General features: G+C 35.0%; 1 protein-coding gene across 2 annotated transcripts; it reads left to right on the top strand.

The window, feature by feature from the left end:
* The first annotated feature begins 314 nt into the window (after positions 1 to 314).
* On the top strand, positions 315 to 19,564 carry LOC121425109 (BTB/POZ domain-containing protein 16-like). Of its 2 annotated transcripts, XR_005971475.1 has the most exons (16): positions 315 to 751; positions 2,796 to 2,862; positions 4,131 to 4,287; positions 5,069 to 5,249; positions 7,359 to 7,465; positions 8,537 to 8,714; positions 9,625 to 9,797; positions 10,421 to 10,535; positions 11,269 to 11,338; positions 11,769 to 11,831; positions 13,049 to 13,116; positions 13,775 to 13,894; positions 14,567 to 14,819; positions 15,796 to 15,897; positions 16,351 to 16,865; positions 16,939 to 19,564. XR_005971475.1 is itself a non-coding variant. In XM_041621087.1 (15 exons), the coding sequence occupies exons 1-15, from the start codon at positions 627 to 629 to the stop codon at positions 16,606 to 16,608; spliced, it is 2,037 nt and encodes a 678-aa protein (XP_041477021.1). In that variant the 5' UTR covers positions 315 to 626; the 3' UTR covers positions 16,609 to 19,564. The 2 variants fall into 2 exon arrangements, 1 of the variants encoding a protein (XP_041477021.1); XM_041621087.1 differs by having other exon boundaries at positions 16,351 to 19,564.
* The last annotated feature ends 522 nt before the right edge of the window (positions 19,565 to 20,086 follow it).

Here is a 20,086-nt window from a genome sequence, read left to right as displayed (position 1 = left end):
TTTCGCAGAATCAAAAAGAACGACACTTCGCACAGATATCGTAGGGAATTGTGGGACGGAAAAAAATGTTTAATGCATGAAAATGAATAAAACATTCGCGTTTTATCCAATCATACAAGTGCATTGTGCGTATTTTGACGTCATTATCATGAATTAAACATTGACCTTCCAAAATCAACCTTCAAATTGGACAAATGGCAGCCATGTTTGTTATGTACAAAACCTATGGAAAATCAAAAACGCGCGAAAAGAGTTGCCTCTCTAGCTCCCTTCGGGAGCTTACGTATACGTAAGATCGTATCTCTGTGCGCAGGCAAATGGAAAGCGCCAGCGAGTGTTGATTATCATCGTGGCCGTAACTTCCCGGGCGCGATTACACCGTGTCCCGTTCTTTTGGCGGTATCAGCGCTGATCAATCATTCAATGGACCCAAATAGTCTACAAAATTTTCTTGAGATTTGAATATTTATTAAAGATCTCTGGAAAAAAAGGATCGTCAAGAATGACATTATTGTCAGGAGTGTGCTTGCTCGTGATTTAGTTAGAAAATAGTGAAAACAAAGAGATTTTGCAATTTGTATTTGACCATCTGATTTTGCAGTGGGAAACGTCAAGAAAAAAAAAACATGGCTGAGACAACTGTGCTCCGCAATATTTCTTCGAGTACATCGCATGCATCTGGAAGACTAATGTTGCCATATTTACCAACAGAACCTCCAAGATTTAATCCTCGTGCACTTTCTTATTCCATGTGAGTAGATTTTCTTAATCTTGGCATTGACTGGAACTGAGTGAAGTGAAGATCGGATGGGGGTCGGGTGTCCGGACACTTCATATTTCTGAAGCCTTTTTTGTCTTTGGATAACACTAAGAATATGAATTCAATATTTGTAGTCATCTTCTATTTTGTTCTTCATAATATTTCCTAACATTTTGTACTACAAGAACTTGCTCAAACTTTGCTTGTAAATTTTTCCAAATTTGACTTTCTAAAATTGATCGTCTGGACACCCAATCATCATCATCTGATCATCATCTGGTAATATACGGGAAATGAGGTAAACCTGTAGATCTCCCGGTCGTCAACGAAGTCATAACGGATAACAAATTGCAAAACTGATGCATGATGCGTGTGTGCGTGGAGGTCGTCATGGTACATAGAACTGTTTGCTTTGCCAAAGTTTATCCAAGTCATTTTTGAAAGCGACAATATTATGTGCAGATATAAGTGATTCAGGCAAGGCATTCCATGATGTTATAATACAACAACTGGGTATAACATTTTTATTGGACCAAAATCGACATTTATTCACAGATTTTGTTAGTCACAAAGCCAAAGGAAAAAAGAAGTGAGAAAGACTGTGGTAAAGCCAAATAATTCAGTACAATTGGGCATTGTGGCATGGGCCTGCATGTAATCCAACCCATTTTGAAAAATTATGGTCAGTTCCCCCATGTCTGCGCGGTCTCCCAAGTCTGCGCACCCGCGTATCTGCGCGATTCTAGTAAAAAGAAGATACGCAACGGGCACGAACTTTACACATGCAATACATAGGCAGGTATTCATTAAAAAATCCGACTCAAAATGGTGGAAAAATAATGAATTCAGGGCATTTCATGTGACGGCCTCAAAATGCAGCCTTTGTCATCAAAATCCCTGAATCGTGTGCAAAGTGAATGAGTGCGTGGACGTAGGGTACCATTTTTTTTTCAATCTGAAAATGACTGCCCTAGGTTTTTTCAAGAAAATCTTATATTTTCTTTCATTTTTTAATGAGAATTTTGGTACACTTACTCTTAATAATGTAAGGAACACTATTAACCAAAAGATTTTGTGAAATAAGAAGAAATTCATGGTAAATCTTAACTCAAATTGTTAGGTGCGCAGACTTGGGGCCCACCATCATACCAATTAACCTAGACAGCTGGCAGCCATCTGTTTTGAGGAGTTTTTAAATTAACATTTAATTAATTTTTGCTATTTCTCCTCGTATATAGACGGCTCGCTATTGTGCAGCCACCATTGGGGGTTAACAATTCAAAATCCCCTGACGGGGCTCGTTGATTTTTGTCTTTTATTTCAAAGAACTGTACCAAAATAAAGATTAGGCCTAGGCCTATTATTCCTTTTTGGCCTGAAATGCACCAAAACGGGGAAAAATAAACTTAAAAGGGGGAAAAAACAGTGACCTACTTCAGCTGTTGGGCAACTTCACTTCCCTGTTTTATCCAAACTTAATACATAAACATATGGCCATTGATCTGAGCCCCTGTACAGATCGAGCTAGAACCTCGGTCTCTGTATTTGGTGAGTGGAGCCAACGGAGTTCAGCGAAACAGCCAACGTAACAGAGACAGAAGGTTTTGGTCTACAAATTGATAGATCTACAAAGAATGGAGGTTTGAGCCCTGGTCACATCTTTTGGATGGTGATAGTATTGTTAAACTAATGTGAAAGGTCAGTCTCAGACGTAAATAATCATATCTTATTGATACATGTCTGACAAAATTCAATAACCCCCCCCACACAAACACACGCAAATTTTTATGCCAAAAGAAAAAGACAACAATTTATGAAAGTGCTTACAATTTATTCGAGTCAAGAACTAATATTTGTTAGTGCTTGAAATGCCCTCTTTTCCAGACCTACAACCTGCCTGTCAGGTATAACAACAATCAGTCAGATATGCAGTATAAGTATGATGGCGAGTTAATGAATGCGAATATTTTTTTAAATCTGAAACTAAATAAAAATATCAATTTTTATATATCAATTTGATTTTTACATACTGTAGGGCCCTTCAAAGTGCTCCTTACACGGCTCTCCGAGGTGTTGTCGTCGATGGAAGGCAACCACCACGGGTAAGTTTAAAGATAAATGCCAATTATGGTAATTCTTTCAAAATGAGTTTGTACAGAATCCAATAAAGTGACCAACTAAGTGTCTTTTTGCATAAGTACAATGATTATGTGCCAAACGATACCAAGAAACTAGGTCATTGCTGAGAAAAATTAGTGTTGGATTCGAGCAAAATATCAGGTATTTTCCCAAGCAATAATAACACTGTCCCACATGTGCTTATCTGTGTTGACAATTTACAGTTTGATCGTTTTCCAGCTATGATTTCATGAATATACTATGTTTTCAGTTTATGCAATAATGCAACTGTAGAGTACAAGATTAAGATCCATAATGAAATCTTGGTTTTTACAGAAATTTTCTCATGAAATCAGTGTTTATAGCAGCTACTATCATTCGACTTTCTCATCCTAATACGATTGTTTGTCAGTTTCCGTCTCAAATCAGAGGGATGATAATTTGAAATTAATAAAGAAATGCAACAGTTCAGTTGGTTTGGTCTATGAGGAATTCATTTAGGATTTTGAATTTGTCTGGCCCATGTTTCATAACGACACTGACAATTACGATGAACCAGTCAATCGTAACTCTATGGAAATCCATCAGTGTCATAATTTTATCTACAGGAAATTTGAACAATGTCCTTTATAAACAAAGAGAAGCACAGTGAATATTCAAGAAGAAAAATGAATGTACATACATGAATATACATCATAGTTCGAAAATATTTTGAACAAACTTGCATAATAGATGTTGACGTTGCTGGCCGTCCATAGTTGAGATTGATCTGATCAGTCACAATTCTTTGTTGGATGGGGCCCTTCAAGTTGATTGCAAATGCCTACAGTATATATGGATTATTTTTCATCATGAATAAGGTCTCAGAAATTATTCAAGTGCAATTTAAGCTTTTTAAGAAAAAGTTAAATCAAGATGCTACATACAGTATTAATATACAGAGCTGCCAAGTAGTACGGATTTTCCGTATTTAGTACTGAAAAATGAGAAGAATACTGATGGTTTGATGCAAAATACTGATTTCTCAAGTTTCAGTTTTATGTGTTGTCCTATCTATGGTATTCTTCGAAAATACTGTTTTCCTCACCAAAATACTGACTTTCAGCTGTAAAAATACTGAAATGTTCTTGAATTCAGGTTGGCAGCTCTGAGTATACCTTTATAATCAATACTTTCATACATGTACGTTATTGGTTTAATTTTAAATTTGTTAAGACTAAAGAGAATTTTTATTTTTCTTCAAATTTGACAGCATCCCGAGTCTCCACGCTACAGGATAAGGAAGCAGGTCGGAGGGACCAACAGGTGGAGGCTCCCGGAGTCACTCGGAGGTGATCTTCTGGGAACTTCTCAAGCCATTCGATCCATCAACGAACCCTATAACAAGAACACTATTGCTATTCTATCAGGTAACATTCTAGATAATGGCAAGCCCTGATTAACAATTATTTTTTTTATCAAATGCCTGGAAATATAATTTCTTGGAAGTTAAGTCCCTAATTAAGAATTAAATTTAGGTGGATTCACTGTGGTTTGTCTTTACTAGGTATTTGATTTATCAACTCACTATTGAAACATGCACAGAATCTTAAGATGATATAAATGTGGAGCTTTTCTGTTGAAGGTTTCCTTGTGCACTCATGATAGGAAGTCAGGGTCTTGGTGAAGAAATAGATGTAAAGCCTAATCATCATTTTCCCCCAAAATAAAGTTTGTCTTCCTTTCTTATACTCTTGTAAAGTACACCCATTCCTTGAAGCTGGTTCCTAGGAAAGTATTCTATTTTATTTCACATTTCAAATATGTTGTCACTGTTAATTGCTGATGAGAATATACAGTGGAATGTGTTGATTAAATTCCAAATCTTAAGGAATCCAAATATGAAAGTGATGATCTTATTCAATTTTTTCGTCCAAAACTGATTTAATTTGCTTCTATTAGGCAATTTTTTCATGCAAATGTCCTTGCAGTTGAAAGGAAATGATAAGCAACTGATTGTTAAAACGTATCTTACGATTGTATGGTATTTGTTATCTATATATTACACAATGCTTACTGATATCATAATCCAAATGTACTAGTGAAAGACATTTCAAGTATCGTAGACTTGTAAAGGAAGCACCAGTTGGTTTTTCTTCACTGCATAGTCTTACTTTTCATCTTATCTCAATTTTCATTGTTATTCCTTAGCTGACAACCCTGCAACTACGACCAACCGCGATCCGGATCGTCCCTATCAGTTCCATTCCACAGAGGGCCATGATAAGCCGATGACAGCCCCTCAGTTTGCGAGTGAGAGCTGGTACAACCAGAGAGGGCCCAGTCCACAGCCTCCCGCCACCGCCCCGGTCCATGGGAAGAAAACAACACAGTAAGTTCTCTTTAAAGAACAAGTCCACCCCAACAAAAAGTTGATTTGAATAAAAAAGAGAAAAATCCAACAAGCATAACACTAAAAATTTCAACATTTTTCTGGGTTGGACTTGACCTTTAATTATAGCCTTTGTTCACAAAGGAATTGCATTTTGATTTAATCCATATTTTGATTTCACAGTTGTATCATATCTTGGCTTGATATGACATAACGGGTTCTTACAGCTACAAACAAGTGATCTCAAAATATCTAAGACAAATCAAACATCTTTACTTGTTTGTTTGACCTTAACTCAGACAAGAGGTGATGCTATACACCTCTATTCTATTTGTACATGTATGCATGTTCATGTACGTATGTTTATCCATTGTGGATTGTAATAACTGCTCAATTTAACTGCCATATGCAATATTAGACATATGCAATATTAGACAAAACCTACTTGAATTGAACTAAATTTAATCCAATGTTAAAACGGATGCTCCAGGCTGAAGATATTTATATCTAAATAAATAGAGTAAAATTTACAAAGCAAAATGCTGAAAGTTTGATCAAAATCGGATAGCAAATAAAAAAAAGTTATTGAATTTTAGAGTTTAGCAATATTTTTTTAAAATGGTTGCACGTCGTCATGAATATACAGTAGGTGGACTGATGATGTCACATCCTTACTTACTTTTTTCTAATGTTATTACATGAAATCATATTTGTTTCATTTTTTCATACCTGTGTAAATGATGTGTTTCCATTATGATGAAATAAGTTGAGGCAATATATAACTAATGCACTTAATAAGTTGTTAATCCAATTGTTTTAGTTCTTGGTAGAATTTTTTTTAATAAACCTAATTTCATATTATGAAATACAAAAGAAAGTGGGGATATTATACAGATATTGCCTACCTAGAGTTTGAATATAACATTTCGTCTCCCGACGGAGTTATATTTTTCCCAAGGGAATATATTTTGCCCGAAGCGTGCAGCGCTGCGGGAAAATATTATCCCGAGGGAAAAATATAGCTTCGGAGGGGAGTTGAAATGTTATTTATTAAAAACGATAGACCAGGCAATATCTGTTATATTATATAGTATATGTGGATTCGCCATCAGAAATTGCATTCATCATCTGGCTCAAACCCGAAATTCTTGCTACAGCTCTGATCCATCTACGTCATAATAGTTTTTTTTAAAGCGCATTCTTCATGCAATCAACGCGTTAACACTAGCGCGTACATCAACTACCTTGCTGCGTAACTTGTATGCAGCGAGTGACGTCACCTTAGTGGATATAACGCCGCAATTGAAAATACTACGCGGTATATTCCCTGAGGTGACGTCAAAACCTAGAATATAACAAATGCTATCCTCGCAGCCATGGTCACGTGATGGCGTATTGACCTATCACTGATTCGAATCTACATAACCTATGTAATATAAACAATTAGCCCACCTAGTGAATATTCATAAAGACATGCCTAGAACTGTTTCACCGGAATAATGCAAATCTTTAAAATCTAATAACTTTATTAATTGTTATCTGATTTTGATCAAATTTCCAGCATTTTGCTCTGGATTTTACTCTATTTAGTGAAATATAAATATCTTTAGCCTGGAGCATCCCTTTAAATCACATCATGGTTTGTGCTTCAGTTTAGGGCAATCAGATCTGTAGAGGTATATGAAGATGGAGGGATAATATGGACAGAAGATCAGAAATGAAAAAGAGTAAAGATGTGTAATTTATCCAGTTTTAAACACATTTAAACAACATTGATTAATATTTTTTTAGAGAGTCAAAAGGGGCCCAAGCTTTCGATCCTAGCAGAATCTTCGTCGGAGGCAAAATGACAAACATGTAAAGTAGAACAAAATAAAACAAAAAACAAAATGTAGACCACAGACATTCAACAGCAACACTAGAAACAAGGAGACAAAAGGGGCATTAGTGAGTAGAGATGACCAATCAGGTTAGTGAAGGGGATGTATATGAATAAATATATGTACATATGGTGTAAGTGATATTGTAATCGCTAGGTGTGAAGGGAAAAAAAACAACATAATACTATATAGTAGAGAAAAAAAAAACCTGTATATTTTTTTTTCACAGACCCCCTGCTCCAATAGAGAAGTTCCGACCGATGTCTGCCAGGTCTCCCACGCCTGTCGATATCTTTCACTATCATTCTGCTCCCGTGCACAGTCTGCTCGGGCCTGGTGAGTAGAATAGCCTTTCCTACATGACGGCTTCTCTTAGCCCTGTAACACAAAGCCTTGTTACTGATCATGGAGCTGATTTTTTTTGCGATTGATCATACTCAATAACCAGTGCAGTGAATCATATGAATCAGCCTTATGATCAATTGCTAAGCGTTATATACCAAGGCACAGATCTATGAATGTGCATCTTGTTTAAAAATGGGCCCAATTTTGCCTTCATGTAGCTCACATTTATCACAGACCTAAAGCCTAACAATTACAAGAGTGAAAGGTAATTAAAAAAAATACCCTAGTTTTTCAGAATACCCACCTAGGGTCGATGCAAAATCAACGAGTAATTGCACCTTTGAATATAAGATAGATCAAGTTTCTTGAAGACAATACTGCAAACCTCCATACATTATATAGCAAAAAGTCTTAAGTATACATATTCTACCTCATATTGGTCACAATCGCACAAACCTGGGTCTAAATATGTTGATATCACTCGTTTATATATTATTGATATATTTTGCATTTGGCTCATTGCTGACACCACCATACATCTCGCTTCAGTCTCTGGATACAGACTGATAGTTGATTGCAACTTTCTTAAAGAACAAGTTCCATAAAGACACCCAGGTTTAACTTAGACCACGGTCTAACTCTGCTAAATTTATGGGCAGCCGAAAATTTAAAAATTCTGTTTATATTTGGTATTTATTATGTTTACTATTTGTTTCCTTTTGCTTACATAAACACTAAAAATACCTCAGTTATCATTCCCAGAAAGTTATGAAAAATTTGAGTGTCAAATGAGTTATTACAGTGGATTTGTACTGTTAGGAATTTGTGCCACAATTGGCTCTCCATAGTTAAACCACTATTTAAAGCCGGGGTTTAATTTGATCCTTAGTTCAGAATATGGACCAGAGTGTTGAAGGAACAACTCCAATCATAGGAACATAGATATATAAAGTGAGAATAAATTATTAACCACATAATTTAGGTAACTTTTACAGATACTATAGCTGCAGATATTGCATGTTTATTGATTTATTTTTTTATTTGTCCCATTGCCTCCGCCAGACATCTTGCTTCAGTGTCTGGATACAAATTGGGAGTTGCACCGTCCATACATCCGCAAGGCATCGACCCTGACACAGTTGCTACAGAAAGCTATTGATAAACCACATGAAGAACTCTATTATAGAGATCCCATGTCTGCAACCGTAGACCAGTACATCAGCAAAAGTCAGTTTTACAGGTGAATATGATTGCTTTATTATTGCCATGGATTTAGACCTTAAAATTTTTGGAATTAGAACATATCAAATAGTGGTCCAAGATAGTTGGACAACTTGTTTTTTAATTGTAATCCACATCTCTGCATTATTTATTTCTTGAATGAAATGCTTAGATTAAGTTGGATCGTCAGATTGAAAGTTCGGCTTGCCTGATATGAAATCAATACACACACAAAAAAAAATCATAATTTGGAGCCCCACTTATATTGATTATTTTGAGGAGCTGGAAAACCGAATAAACTTAGAAATGGAACCATTGGAAAGGGATATGAACTAATCTAAATTCCATGATATGCTTTTGTGAGTACATGCATATAGTACACTTGATTCAAGAATTAAAGGGGGAGTTCAGCCTGACAAAAAGTTTATTGTAAATATAGCAGAAAAATAATAACAAATATTGGTGAAGGTTTGAGGGAAATCTATTAAGGATTTAAATAACTGTAAGACTTTTAATTTGTGAGATCATAGGCGAGCAGCTTCCGGTCTATCGTGAGTTTTGAAAAAAATCAATGAAATTACATTTTCTCAAAAGACGGAAAATAGTATTGTATCTTCAGTATATCAACAAACAAAACTATTTCACACCTGTTTCTGAAAGAGAAACAAATTTATAGTCATCATTAATCATTGAAAAATTGAAATTCATGCATTTAATATGACATAACATATAGGGCAGCGCAGCTGCACAGGCATGTATATGACATCACAAATTAAAAACTTGAAATTCTAAGAAGTTTCTTAATCTTTAATGATTTTCCTCAACCTTCATCAATATTTAAATAATTTTTTTCCTGGTATTTTTCAACAAAATTTTCATCAGGATGAACTTCCCCCCTTTAACGGCTTCCCTGTTCTTGTTTGTTTCAGCTCTGAATATCAGAAGATTAGCAGAGAACAGAGTACCCGACAGGCCCCCCCAGACAACGTCAAACAGACCTCCAAGAAAGACATCAACCACCCAGCACACGTCGTAGCCGCTAGAACTAGTAACATGGTGAAACTCAAGCTGAAGATCAAAGATCCAATGGTCTCCAAGGAAGGTATGTAGGAATGTAAGGGGAAATGGGTAATAATGCAGGTTCTGGTGGTACGATGCTGCTGCTTCTGTGACCACGGCTCCTGGGTTGCAAAGAACTATTGCCACTGTTGCCCTTACTACCATGTACTCAGAATGCTACTGGTAGTGATTCTTTTACTGCTGATGTTGCTGCTTATAGTAGTGTTCCTGCTTCTTCTGCTAGCAAAATTGCTTTTTGCTATTTCTTGCCTGATATAGTCACTTGTGCAAAATCGTCAGTTGCATCTTTTATCTATATTATCATAGTTGTTTATGTCAGCATTATCTTCACTTTATCATCCCAATCATTATCCTTATCATTATCGTTCCAATCATTATCATTATCAACATTATCATCATCATCATCACCACCACAACCACCATCATCATCATAATATTAACATGATCGTCATTATCATCATCATCATCATCAATCGTCATCGCCGTCATCATCATCATTGTCATCATCATCACTTTCAACACCCCATCATCATTGTCATCATTATCATATCATCATCATTATCATCATCATCATCATCCAAATCAACATTGTCACCATCATCTTCATCGACCTTCTAATCATAGGTATCTCATATTTGTTCTCAGCTTTTGCCATCGCCCTTGGTAACCTATACCATGAAGGTGTTGACCCGGAGAGGACCGATGTGGTTGGGGTTCTAGCATCTGCACACGCCTTGGGATTCTCAGACCTGGAACGGAGGTAGGTAGCCCACCCTCTTTCAAAGAATTTGAAAATTCAGTTTCATGGGAGCTTTACATGTTTATGGTAAATATCAACCCTAAATTGGATTGAAGTACAAGAGGCTAGCCAAATCTCAGCCCCCCCCCCCATAAATCAATTCCCAATTAATTTGATTTGTAGATATTTTTCATCACTCTGTTTAGTTAAGGTATATATATCTTGGCAATGAAAAAGAAAAGAAATCTGATATTGCTTTAGTACCCAATGGCACTATGGCAGACTTCTCCTTTCAAGCAAAAAAAATAAAAAAGGGGTTGGGATGAACATAATTGAACTCTTTGTATGCTGAATTGAATTTGGGAGGATAATAATGACAATTGTTTCATGTTATTTTCTTTAATTCACAATTTCCATATCGCACAATCGATACAAATAGTTATAATGTAGATGTTATCCAAGAACTGTTGTCTTTTATTAGTTTCTCTAATTTGAAGTTAGGGGAGAAAACTATCTATTATGATTGTTGAACTTAATTGTGCGAATGTGCAAGATTGCATCATCAGCGCGCAAGGGTTAAAGGTAAACATTTCTAGGTGATCCCTATCTGCAAGTAACATGAATATTGAATTCATAACAATCTGCTTTTTATTACTTGTGCAGCTATTCAGAGCTTTACAAAACACCTCGTCCACTGGAGACATATTTCATGCTGATTTGACAAATTTCTCTCCCCTCTTTCTCTCATCAATAGATGTGCTGATATTATGATGGATGACATACAGTCAAGTACAGTTTGTAAATATCATCAGGCAGCACTCAAGGTAATTCTTTATTTTATTTTAATATCTATTATAGTATTTATCATATTTGTTTTGATATTTATCTGCTTTAATTAATTACAATGAAAATACAAAAAATTTCTAACAAAGAGGGCCCGTTTGGCAAGAAACAATTGTAAAAAAAGTGTAGCAATATTCTTATTTTGAAGAAAACTATTGTTCCTGTTGTGTGTTACATAATGGATTTGATGTATATTTATTAAAATGATACTTTTAACACAAATAGGAGAATTGTTAGCTGTTGTAATTTCAAATTTATTTAAGTACAAAATCTGGAACTTTTGTTTATATCTGCTGAATTAGCAGAGAATAGCATGAGAAGAAAAACTCTGTATTTTGACACTGAATATTACACATTTTTGTTTGATGATGTTTATTAAAATATTTGTCATGTTATATTTTCCCGTTCCAGTACAAGATTGGTCAGGTTGTGAATGCCTGTGAGCGTTGGTTAGAACTCAATCTTGTTCCACAGGTAAGGCAATAGATTTTTATATGTGACCGAAAAGGCCAAAACCTTATATACAAATGTATGCAACACACATTTGTGCTGGTTTATAATAATAGATATTTGCCCATGATATTCATTAATGATTTTGTCAATTTACAGAAACATAATAATGGAATTTTGTATTGATGCAACATGCATTTGTATTGGTTTATAATAATAGATATTTGCCCATAATATAAATTAATGATTTTGTCAATTTACAGAAACAAGATAATGGAATTTTGTATTTATGCGTATGCAGTTGTAATTTACCAAATGTAAAAAAAAAATACTTTATGGACAATTATAATTGTGATAATTATACTTTGAAAGTGCATTACTCTAATTTTATTAGGGGAGCATGTTGTGAAGGGACTTGGCAGATACTTTATCTTAGGTCTGTTTTATTTGACAGTTAACACACCTTTGCTTCTCAGCTAATCAAATAAAGGATAATTGGCAGATTCGACAAGTCAGATGAGAACTACCTGATGATGTTATCAGGCTGGGATCAATAGGTATCTTTAGATCCCATACCTGAACGAATGCTCGAGACCATGACCACATACTTTAGTTCCTGTGCCTCTACATGGACTAGCAAATCTGTGGACACGTACAGAAGAAGAGAAATGTTGATAAAGCATGCCCCGGAAATCTCAATGTGCTCTACTTAAGGCCACCGCACACCTTACGACTGTCCCGATCCGATTTTGGAACAAATCGCATTTTACTCATTTTCTGAAAATGTTAATGGAACATATCATTTTATTTGAGGTTGAAATTAATTGAAAGAATACTAACATAACCATTTTGAAAGATTGCAAGCCTTTATTTTGGAGTAAAGGCCAAATTAGTTTCAAATCATAGCCAATCACATGACTGCTATGACGTCATTACGACTAGTTATTAAATTTGCTTTTATTCTAAGAAGGATGATAGCATAGTCACAGATTTGAATATAGGTATTCGTATGATGATTCAGAACATTACATAGTAAGATATTCCAAGTCTCAATATTAGCATCAAATTCTACTACATTTTATTCTGAAATCGAGTTGCAGACCGATCGTAAGGTGTGCGGTCGCCTTTACTCTGGCTATGACAGAGCAGTTGCCACTCACTATGTAATTCAGTTCAATTCAATTAAGTTCAATTCAGTTCAATTCAATTTAATGAGTGAATAATTTCTTCTCTATCCGCAGTTGTCTGTTCAGATTCAGCTAAGGCAGTTACCCATAGAACTTCTTCAGAAGATAATCAAATCAAGCAGGTTAGTCAATTCAAATAAACTAATAATGATAATGATATGCAACAAATACATGTAGCACTTGATATAGTCTTTCTAAACACAGCATATCATTACCCCAGTTTAAACATGGCTACCCTGATAGGGTGCTAGAGTATTAAAGGAATTTCCTTCTACCCGGTACCCATTAATACTATAAATTACTAGGATGGAAAAATTTGCACTTGTCTTCAGAATCCAGCTCTCTGCACTTGCTACTTATTTCGAGCTTTTGAAATATTCTCTTTTTTTGAAAAACAAATATTTCAAACAAACTCTTTGATGTACTCCTCTGTTGGAGTTGTCATATTTTATGCTTATTTGGAGCATAAAATAAAATACGGACAAGTTTTTCCATATTTTATTTTATGCTCCAAATAAGCATAAAATAAAATACGGAAAAACTTGTCCATAATTGTAGATTTCATCAATTCAAGCTTGCAGGAAAAAATATTTAGGATTGATCTATGTGATAATGGTGAAAAAATCAAATGCGTGCTCTAAAAAGTGAAAAAAATAATCACCTAGTATATCTGGGTACAAACCTATGGAATCACAACACTTCTATAACACAACGTGATGTCATATGTAGTGTATGCAGAAGGCTGAGGCTGTCCTTAATGATCCTTTTCCTTTGCTACAGGTTCTTTACGTTCAATGAATACTATGTGTATAAGACACTGTGTTACTGGATCTTCCTTCAGGAGAATGATCATCTTCAGTTAATGCCATCCCATAGTACTATCGTTACCTTCTTCAACAGGTAATTACTGGTTTAGACTGCATCAGGGTTCTGTTTCATAAAGACTTGTTATAGTAACAAATGCAAAATTTCTATAACAAATCTGCCATCAGCCAATCAGAAAGAAGGATTTCAGTAGCTTTGAACTGTCATTGCAAAGTTGTTATTGTAACAGGTTTTATGAAACAGGGCCCCAGGAGTGTTTCATACCGATTTAAGGTTGACTGCATTTCCTGTATGAGTTTGAATGTGCATATTGTAATTAATAACATTTATTTAAAACTGTCCGATAGTGAATGTATCAATGAGCTTGATTGGGATGATATTGATGATAATGTGAACAATGTGGTGATTTGTGTTATGAATTCAGTTTTCTCAAATTCAAGTCGATGTAAAAAAGGATTGTTCTTTTCGTTCTCAGTGTAATCATCACCATCATCTTCAACATTATCATCATCATCATCGCCACCACAACCGCCATCTTAACTTCCACCAACACTGACATGGTTACCACCACCATCATAATCTTTCTTTTCTCTCCATCAGTATGTCATGTTTCAGTGCCTTCATCTTCCTCCTCATCGTCAGCACCCCCATCCATTATGATAACCACTACCACGACATCCACCACTTCCAACATCATCACCACCACCACCACTGCATTAATTTCTTTCTTCATTTTCTCTCCTTCAGCATGTCACGCTCCAGTGCCTTCATAGAGCAGGAGCGGGGGCAGCCGTACGCCGGCCTCTTCATGTCTTTGAGGATGAGCGGTATCACCGACACCCGACACCTGGACGACATGCTCCAGATGAACGTCGTCCCCAGCCAGTGGATCCTACGCACCCTGACCTTGCACTACCACGCCCTCCAGGGAGGGGGCGATATGTCCCTGATGCAGGACTTCAAGAAGGATGCCATCAGACTCGGTTTCATCATTGAACTGGTAAGTGGGATTCTGGCATCATACTAATCATTGTAATAGTTATGTTTATAACATAGGTGAATTATTTCAAGCATCGCGATTGGCCAGTACGTGACATCCAACTTTTTTTGTGCACCGCATGGCAGTGCAAAAGGTGTGCAACGAAAATTGATATTGCACGCTCAAGCAGAACAGTGGATGCGGAAGAAGTCCCCAGTGAAGTCCAACAAAAGTGTACTGTAACTTTTTAAGAATTTGTTTCTGTGTTGCTATTTTATAAAACAAATAATGCACTTGCTCTGTCATGTGTGAAAGTAAATGCAGAGAAAGCTCAGTTTCTTCAGATGGTGCACACTGGGCACTTGCCGCCAGCGGCTTTTGCACAGTGCGGCACCTATGTAAAGAAACCTCATGTGCTCTGTATTTCCACTAATGCACTCGGCTGCATGCATTATTTGCATAATAGTGGATGGCAGTGGTAGAGCCCAACCAGCGCAAAAGATTTCGGACCACCACTAATCATGAAAAACACTGTTTCCGTCCAACACTAATTTGAAATGAAAAGTATTTCAAAACTATCTCCTTGAAAAGAGGAATTGCTCTTGTGTTCCTTTCCATCTTTAATCTTGTTGTATTTGCATAATTTACATCGAATATTGTTGTTTGATAAATATTTGTTTATTTTCAAATATTTGCTATTGTCAGATAGTCAGATAATAGATATCCAAAGCTGGAAAATAGGTGTATGCTGATTATCATCTTGACATTCATTTTAGTGTAAAGTATACACTCTTCACCTCAATAATTTGAAAGATGCTCATACTTTGCTGTCATATCAAGAAATGTTTGTTTTGTTTTGTAATTAAGCATTTCATACTCCAATCATTTGTATCATCATGCATCACTTTACAATCAGCTTGAATGACCCACCACTGGGTTCTTTATTCTTTAAGTGTGTGTTGAAATAATAATTTTATTTTATTTTGTGTATTATTAGGAACCTCGCTACCACTGTGAAGTGGTCTCACTGCATGGATTTCACTTTGAGCTGAAAGCACAGCGTGTTGGCAAACAGAACTCGTACCAGTTCTATATCCAGGTTAGTTATATGATCTATTTTTACAGAATTATGAAATTATTACCATATTAGGATATTCATATAATTAGGATCGTTTGCATGCTGTTTTCTATTTGTTCAGGGGTATTTAATTTTCAAGTGGGGAAATAAAGAAAGTATTTTTCCTATTTATGATTTATAACATGAAGTGGTAGTTGCCTCGCAAATATATTCCACCTCAAATGTTACTGCAAGCCCCAATGTTAAACAGCATGAGCAGACAATAATACAAAGCAAAAGAAATCAAAGCAAATGTTTTTTATCAATGAATAGATTAATGTTGGATATCAATCATTTTTTGCTCAGTTTTATTCTTGAAAATAGATGTGTAGAGGAGTCTGCTGTATTTTTAAAATAATCTAAATCGTTAACTCATCAGTCTAATCACTTTTTAATCTGAATTTCCATGTAATATCTTTATTATTGTCCTTACAGCGTCTGAAGCCCCGTGACCCCGCCCTCTCCTTCCGCGTCTGTGAGCGTCAGACGTTCTCGCTGCGGCACGATCGCGAGGTCCTCTATTCCATCCGCATCCAGTGCCGCATCAAGGGCCAGGATTATGCGTTCAACACGGGCATCCTGGGAAAGCGGTTTGGGATTGGACCTAAGACCTGTAAGAGTGAGGTCCTCACCCTGGAGGGACTTTGCTTACCCCTCTATGTCACCTACTCTATTCTCTTCCCACCATCCTAAAGAGAGAGTTTATTATCCTAAAACAACATGCTCTGGAGGTCAAATGTTATGGAAAGCCAAAGTCTTATTCATATATTGGACTTTAACATTCTGAAACTATATGCTATAGATGTCAAATGTTATGGAAAGACTTGTTCACATTTATGCATTGAAGTTTATTGTCTTGAAACAACATGCTCTGGAGGTCAAATATTATGGAAAGCCAAATATTTATTCACATATTGGACTTCATCATCTTGAAACAACATGCTCTGGAGGTCAAATATTATGGAAAGCCAAATATTTATTCACATATTGGACTTCATCATCTTGAAACAACATGCTCTGTAGGTCAAGCTTATGGAAAGCCAAAGTCTTATTCACATATTGGACTTTATCATCTTGAAAGAACATGCTCTGGAGGTCAGATGTTATGGAAAGCCAGTCTTATTTACGTATTGGACTTTCACATTCTGAAACTAAATGCTATAGAGTCAAATGGTATGGAAAGCCAACACAGTAGAAGGATAGATGGAGATTTCCCCCCCCCAAAAAAAAAGAAAATGATAGTGAAAATTGAATAAAGAAAAGAATAGGAATTTTGAATTAAATAAAGTAAAAAATGAATAAAATGATATTAAAATGAATAAAATAATAGATAATAAATAGTAGGTAGAACAAGTGATCTACAGAATTTGGTTCTAAGAAAATGACTTCTCTGCAATTATTGTTTTTGCATGTAAGAAAAACTTGAAGGCCCAAAGTTTTATACTTAAACCTAAACATTTAAAAATGTATAATAAATCAATTGAGGTTATTATTCGGGGGAAAGGGGGGGGATTAGTTGACTAATGGATTGTAAATTAAAATGGCTACTTTATTTCTCACCAAATATACTCACTTGTATTGGTTTGGTAATAGACCTACAGAGCACAAGCCGATATTAAGTCATGTATTTAGACTGGAATCAGTTTGTTTTCCGTATTGTCACAAAGAATGTGAAGAACATTTAAAAATGAATATCTAGAAAGAATGTGGACAAAAATGGAAGTGGATAACCTCGGACAAACGAAAAATTAAAAATGACCAGTCAGATGTTCTTGTGAATCAAGTTTATGCATTATTTGTTTTATTGATAGTGGACATGATAAAGATAAGAGTTTCAAACAGGCTGATACAAGTAAAGCTTTACAAGGCAATCTGAAATATTCTTCATTCTGTTGATGATGATAAAAATAATACTAGAAATTTACATATAACTTTATACAGATGTTTCTAAGCACAGTTATATTTATCACGATTATTATTATCAATGCATGACGTTTATCTCGTACATTCCACCTGTCAAGCTTGTATTGTGGAAAGCATTTACAAATTTATTACAAAGTATTAACGCTCAGTATTTAATGAGGTGTGTGGTTTTTGTTGATGTTTACACAGTTAAAGACATAATACAAACCCGCCTTTAGCTGTGTACGAATGCCTGATGCTATTTGCATTGCATTGAAATTTCTATATATATTTTACGATATATTTTGTGAGTTACAAGGTAGAAACAATTTTAAACCCTGGTGTAGTGGTCCACCTGCACTCCCCCAATCAGTTAAATTGGGAGGAGAGACCTGTGGGCCATAGTGATTCAGTTTGCTTTTGGCCTTCCAGGTTCAGGTGATGCCAAATGAATAATAATAGTAATAGTGACCAACAGTTTTATAAAGAAATGTAGAAAGATATGTTTAGTGCATTAAACATAAACACATGTTAAAGACAGCAATTTTAAGCACTTTTTTTTATTATGCACTCATCAAAGGTTTGAATTTGAATCATTTAGAATTAGATTTAAACAATCCAATTCACAGTTACACTTAGCAATTAAATCAGACAGGGTACAGCTATTGTCAGACCAAACTTTTATTTTATTATGCCTCTTGTATTATTTGTGCACTATGCTCTTGTAAAAGCACAGTTGAAAGTGTTAGTATGTTTTCCTGCAGTGTTAATACAATCAATGAAATATAACTATTTTTCAACATGAAAAAGTTTCAGGAAGAGATGCCTTATAAATACAAAATTATGTATGTTCACATGAAATGATTATAACTAATATAATGTGACTTTTAGAAAATTACTTTAAAACTCTTAACTTCACTTATTTTACATAGAGCAAGGGAGCATTAAAACAAACATATTGTATATTTTCACAGAGCATAATATATTGATATAAATGCAGGGTAAAGAACATTAACAACATTTTTTAATTGTTCACATATGATATCATCCAGGTTTTAATGTAAATATATATCAAATCAACTCTTCATAGTATTATTTTCACTCTTTATTTATTTGTATTATTTTCAGATTCCCTCAGTGTTGCTTAGCAAAGACTGCTTATTTTGTATATTCCCAACAAAATTTAATTTTAAAGCTTATAAACAATACTTAAACAAAAGAAAACTAAAATCTGTACCCAATGTAAATAGATTATTATGCCATTTTATTGTTTTTATTTCTTGCAGCTGATATAAACATACCCTTTTTGCATTTAGGAAGGGGAAAATGTACAAAAGATTTTAAAACCAAAGACAGACTGCTTTGGCATTTTCTGTAAATACTTAAAGGTTTTGATGTTGATGGAACAGTTTGTAACAAATATTTCCACTTTTATTATCTAATTTTATTTAATGTTCTAATATCTCTTCATTCTACAGCAAATAGGTATTGGTAAAGAACTACTTTATTTGTCTTCTGATTTCTGTAACTAATTTTTCACAATCAAATTGTGGTTTGTGGCTGATTTTTAATCCTTCTTGTGCATCCAATGCATTGTGTGAAACATAATAAAAAGCAACGCATAATTAAATTCTATGTGTCCAGTTTAATGTTTTTTCTCTCTGAAAGCTGTTACAAGCCAGGAATGTATAAGTATCAATATTGTGACCCCTACGCGTGGCTTTATGAGCAACTTTAGTGTGAAATTTCAAGATACACAATACAGTCTTGATGATATGATTCATGAATAACTGAAATTCTGTGCTCCCTTTAGTCTTTGTACTGGGGCCATTATTTTCATTTTCATTTTCATTTATTGGTTTCTGCAACACTTTTTCATGAACATATTAACAAAGAAAATACAATAATAATATACATACAACTGACAAGCAAAACATACAAAAAAATAATAATGCATTTTCTATTAAAACATCGATTATTAGAAGGTTGCAGGGGTTGCCACTATAAGCTGAGCTTGACTGCGTGGCAACCCCAGAAAACGATAATAATTATTCTTACTACATTATCTTAACGTAAAGGTGCAGGTGCATAATGACGGGGGAGGGGGGGGGGGGGGGGCGCTTGGTCCTCATAATGTATGCTTTATTTGTATTATAGTTGTTTCCTGTTTTTAAAACATGTGTTTCATAAGGAATAGAGAAATAGCCGATTAACTTTGTGAATATTTATTCAATAATAGTGATTTAATACCTTTTTTGAAAGGAGAAAT

The sequence above is a fragment of the Lytechinus variegatus genome, chromosome 12 (assembly GCF_018143015.1).
Source record: "Lytechinus variegatus isolate NC3 chromosome 12, Lvar_3.0, whole genome shotgun sequence".
Lineage (NCBI taxonomy): Eukaryota > Metazoa > Echinodermata > Echinoidea > Temnopleuroida > Toxopneustidae > Lytechinus > Lytechinus variegatus.
Note: the sequence above shows the minus strand (reverse complement) of the source record. Positions and strands in the feature narration are given on the sequence as shown.

Bases quoted from the DNA above. Each gene is read 5' to 3' on its own strand.
- LOC121425109 (XM_041621087.1), top strand. From the start codon at position 627: ATGGCTGAGACAACTGTGCTCCGCAATATTTCTTCGAGTACATCGCAT. The intron at 7,466-8,536 runs GTGAGTAGAATA...TGCCTCCGCCAG, and splicing joins GCACAGTCTGCTCGGGCCTG to ACATCTTGCTTCAGTGTCTG. The intron at 9,798-10,420 runs GTATGTAGGAAT...ATTTGTTCTCAG, and splicing joins TCCAATGGTCTCCAAGGAAG to CTTTTGCCATCGCCCTTGGT.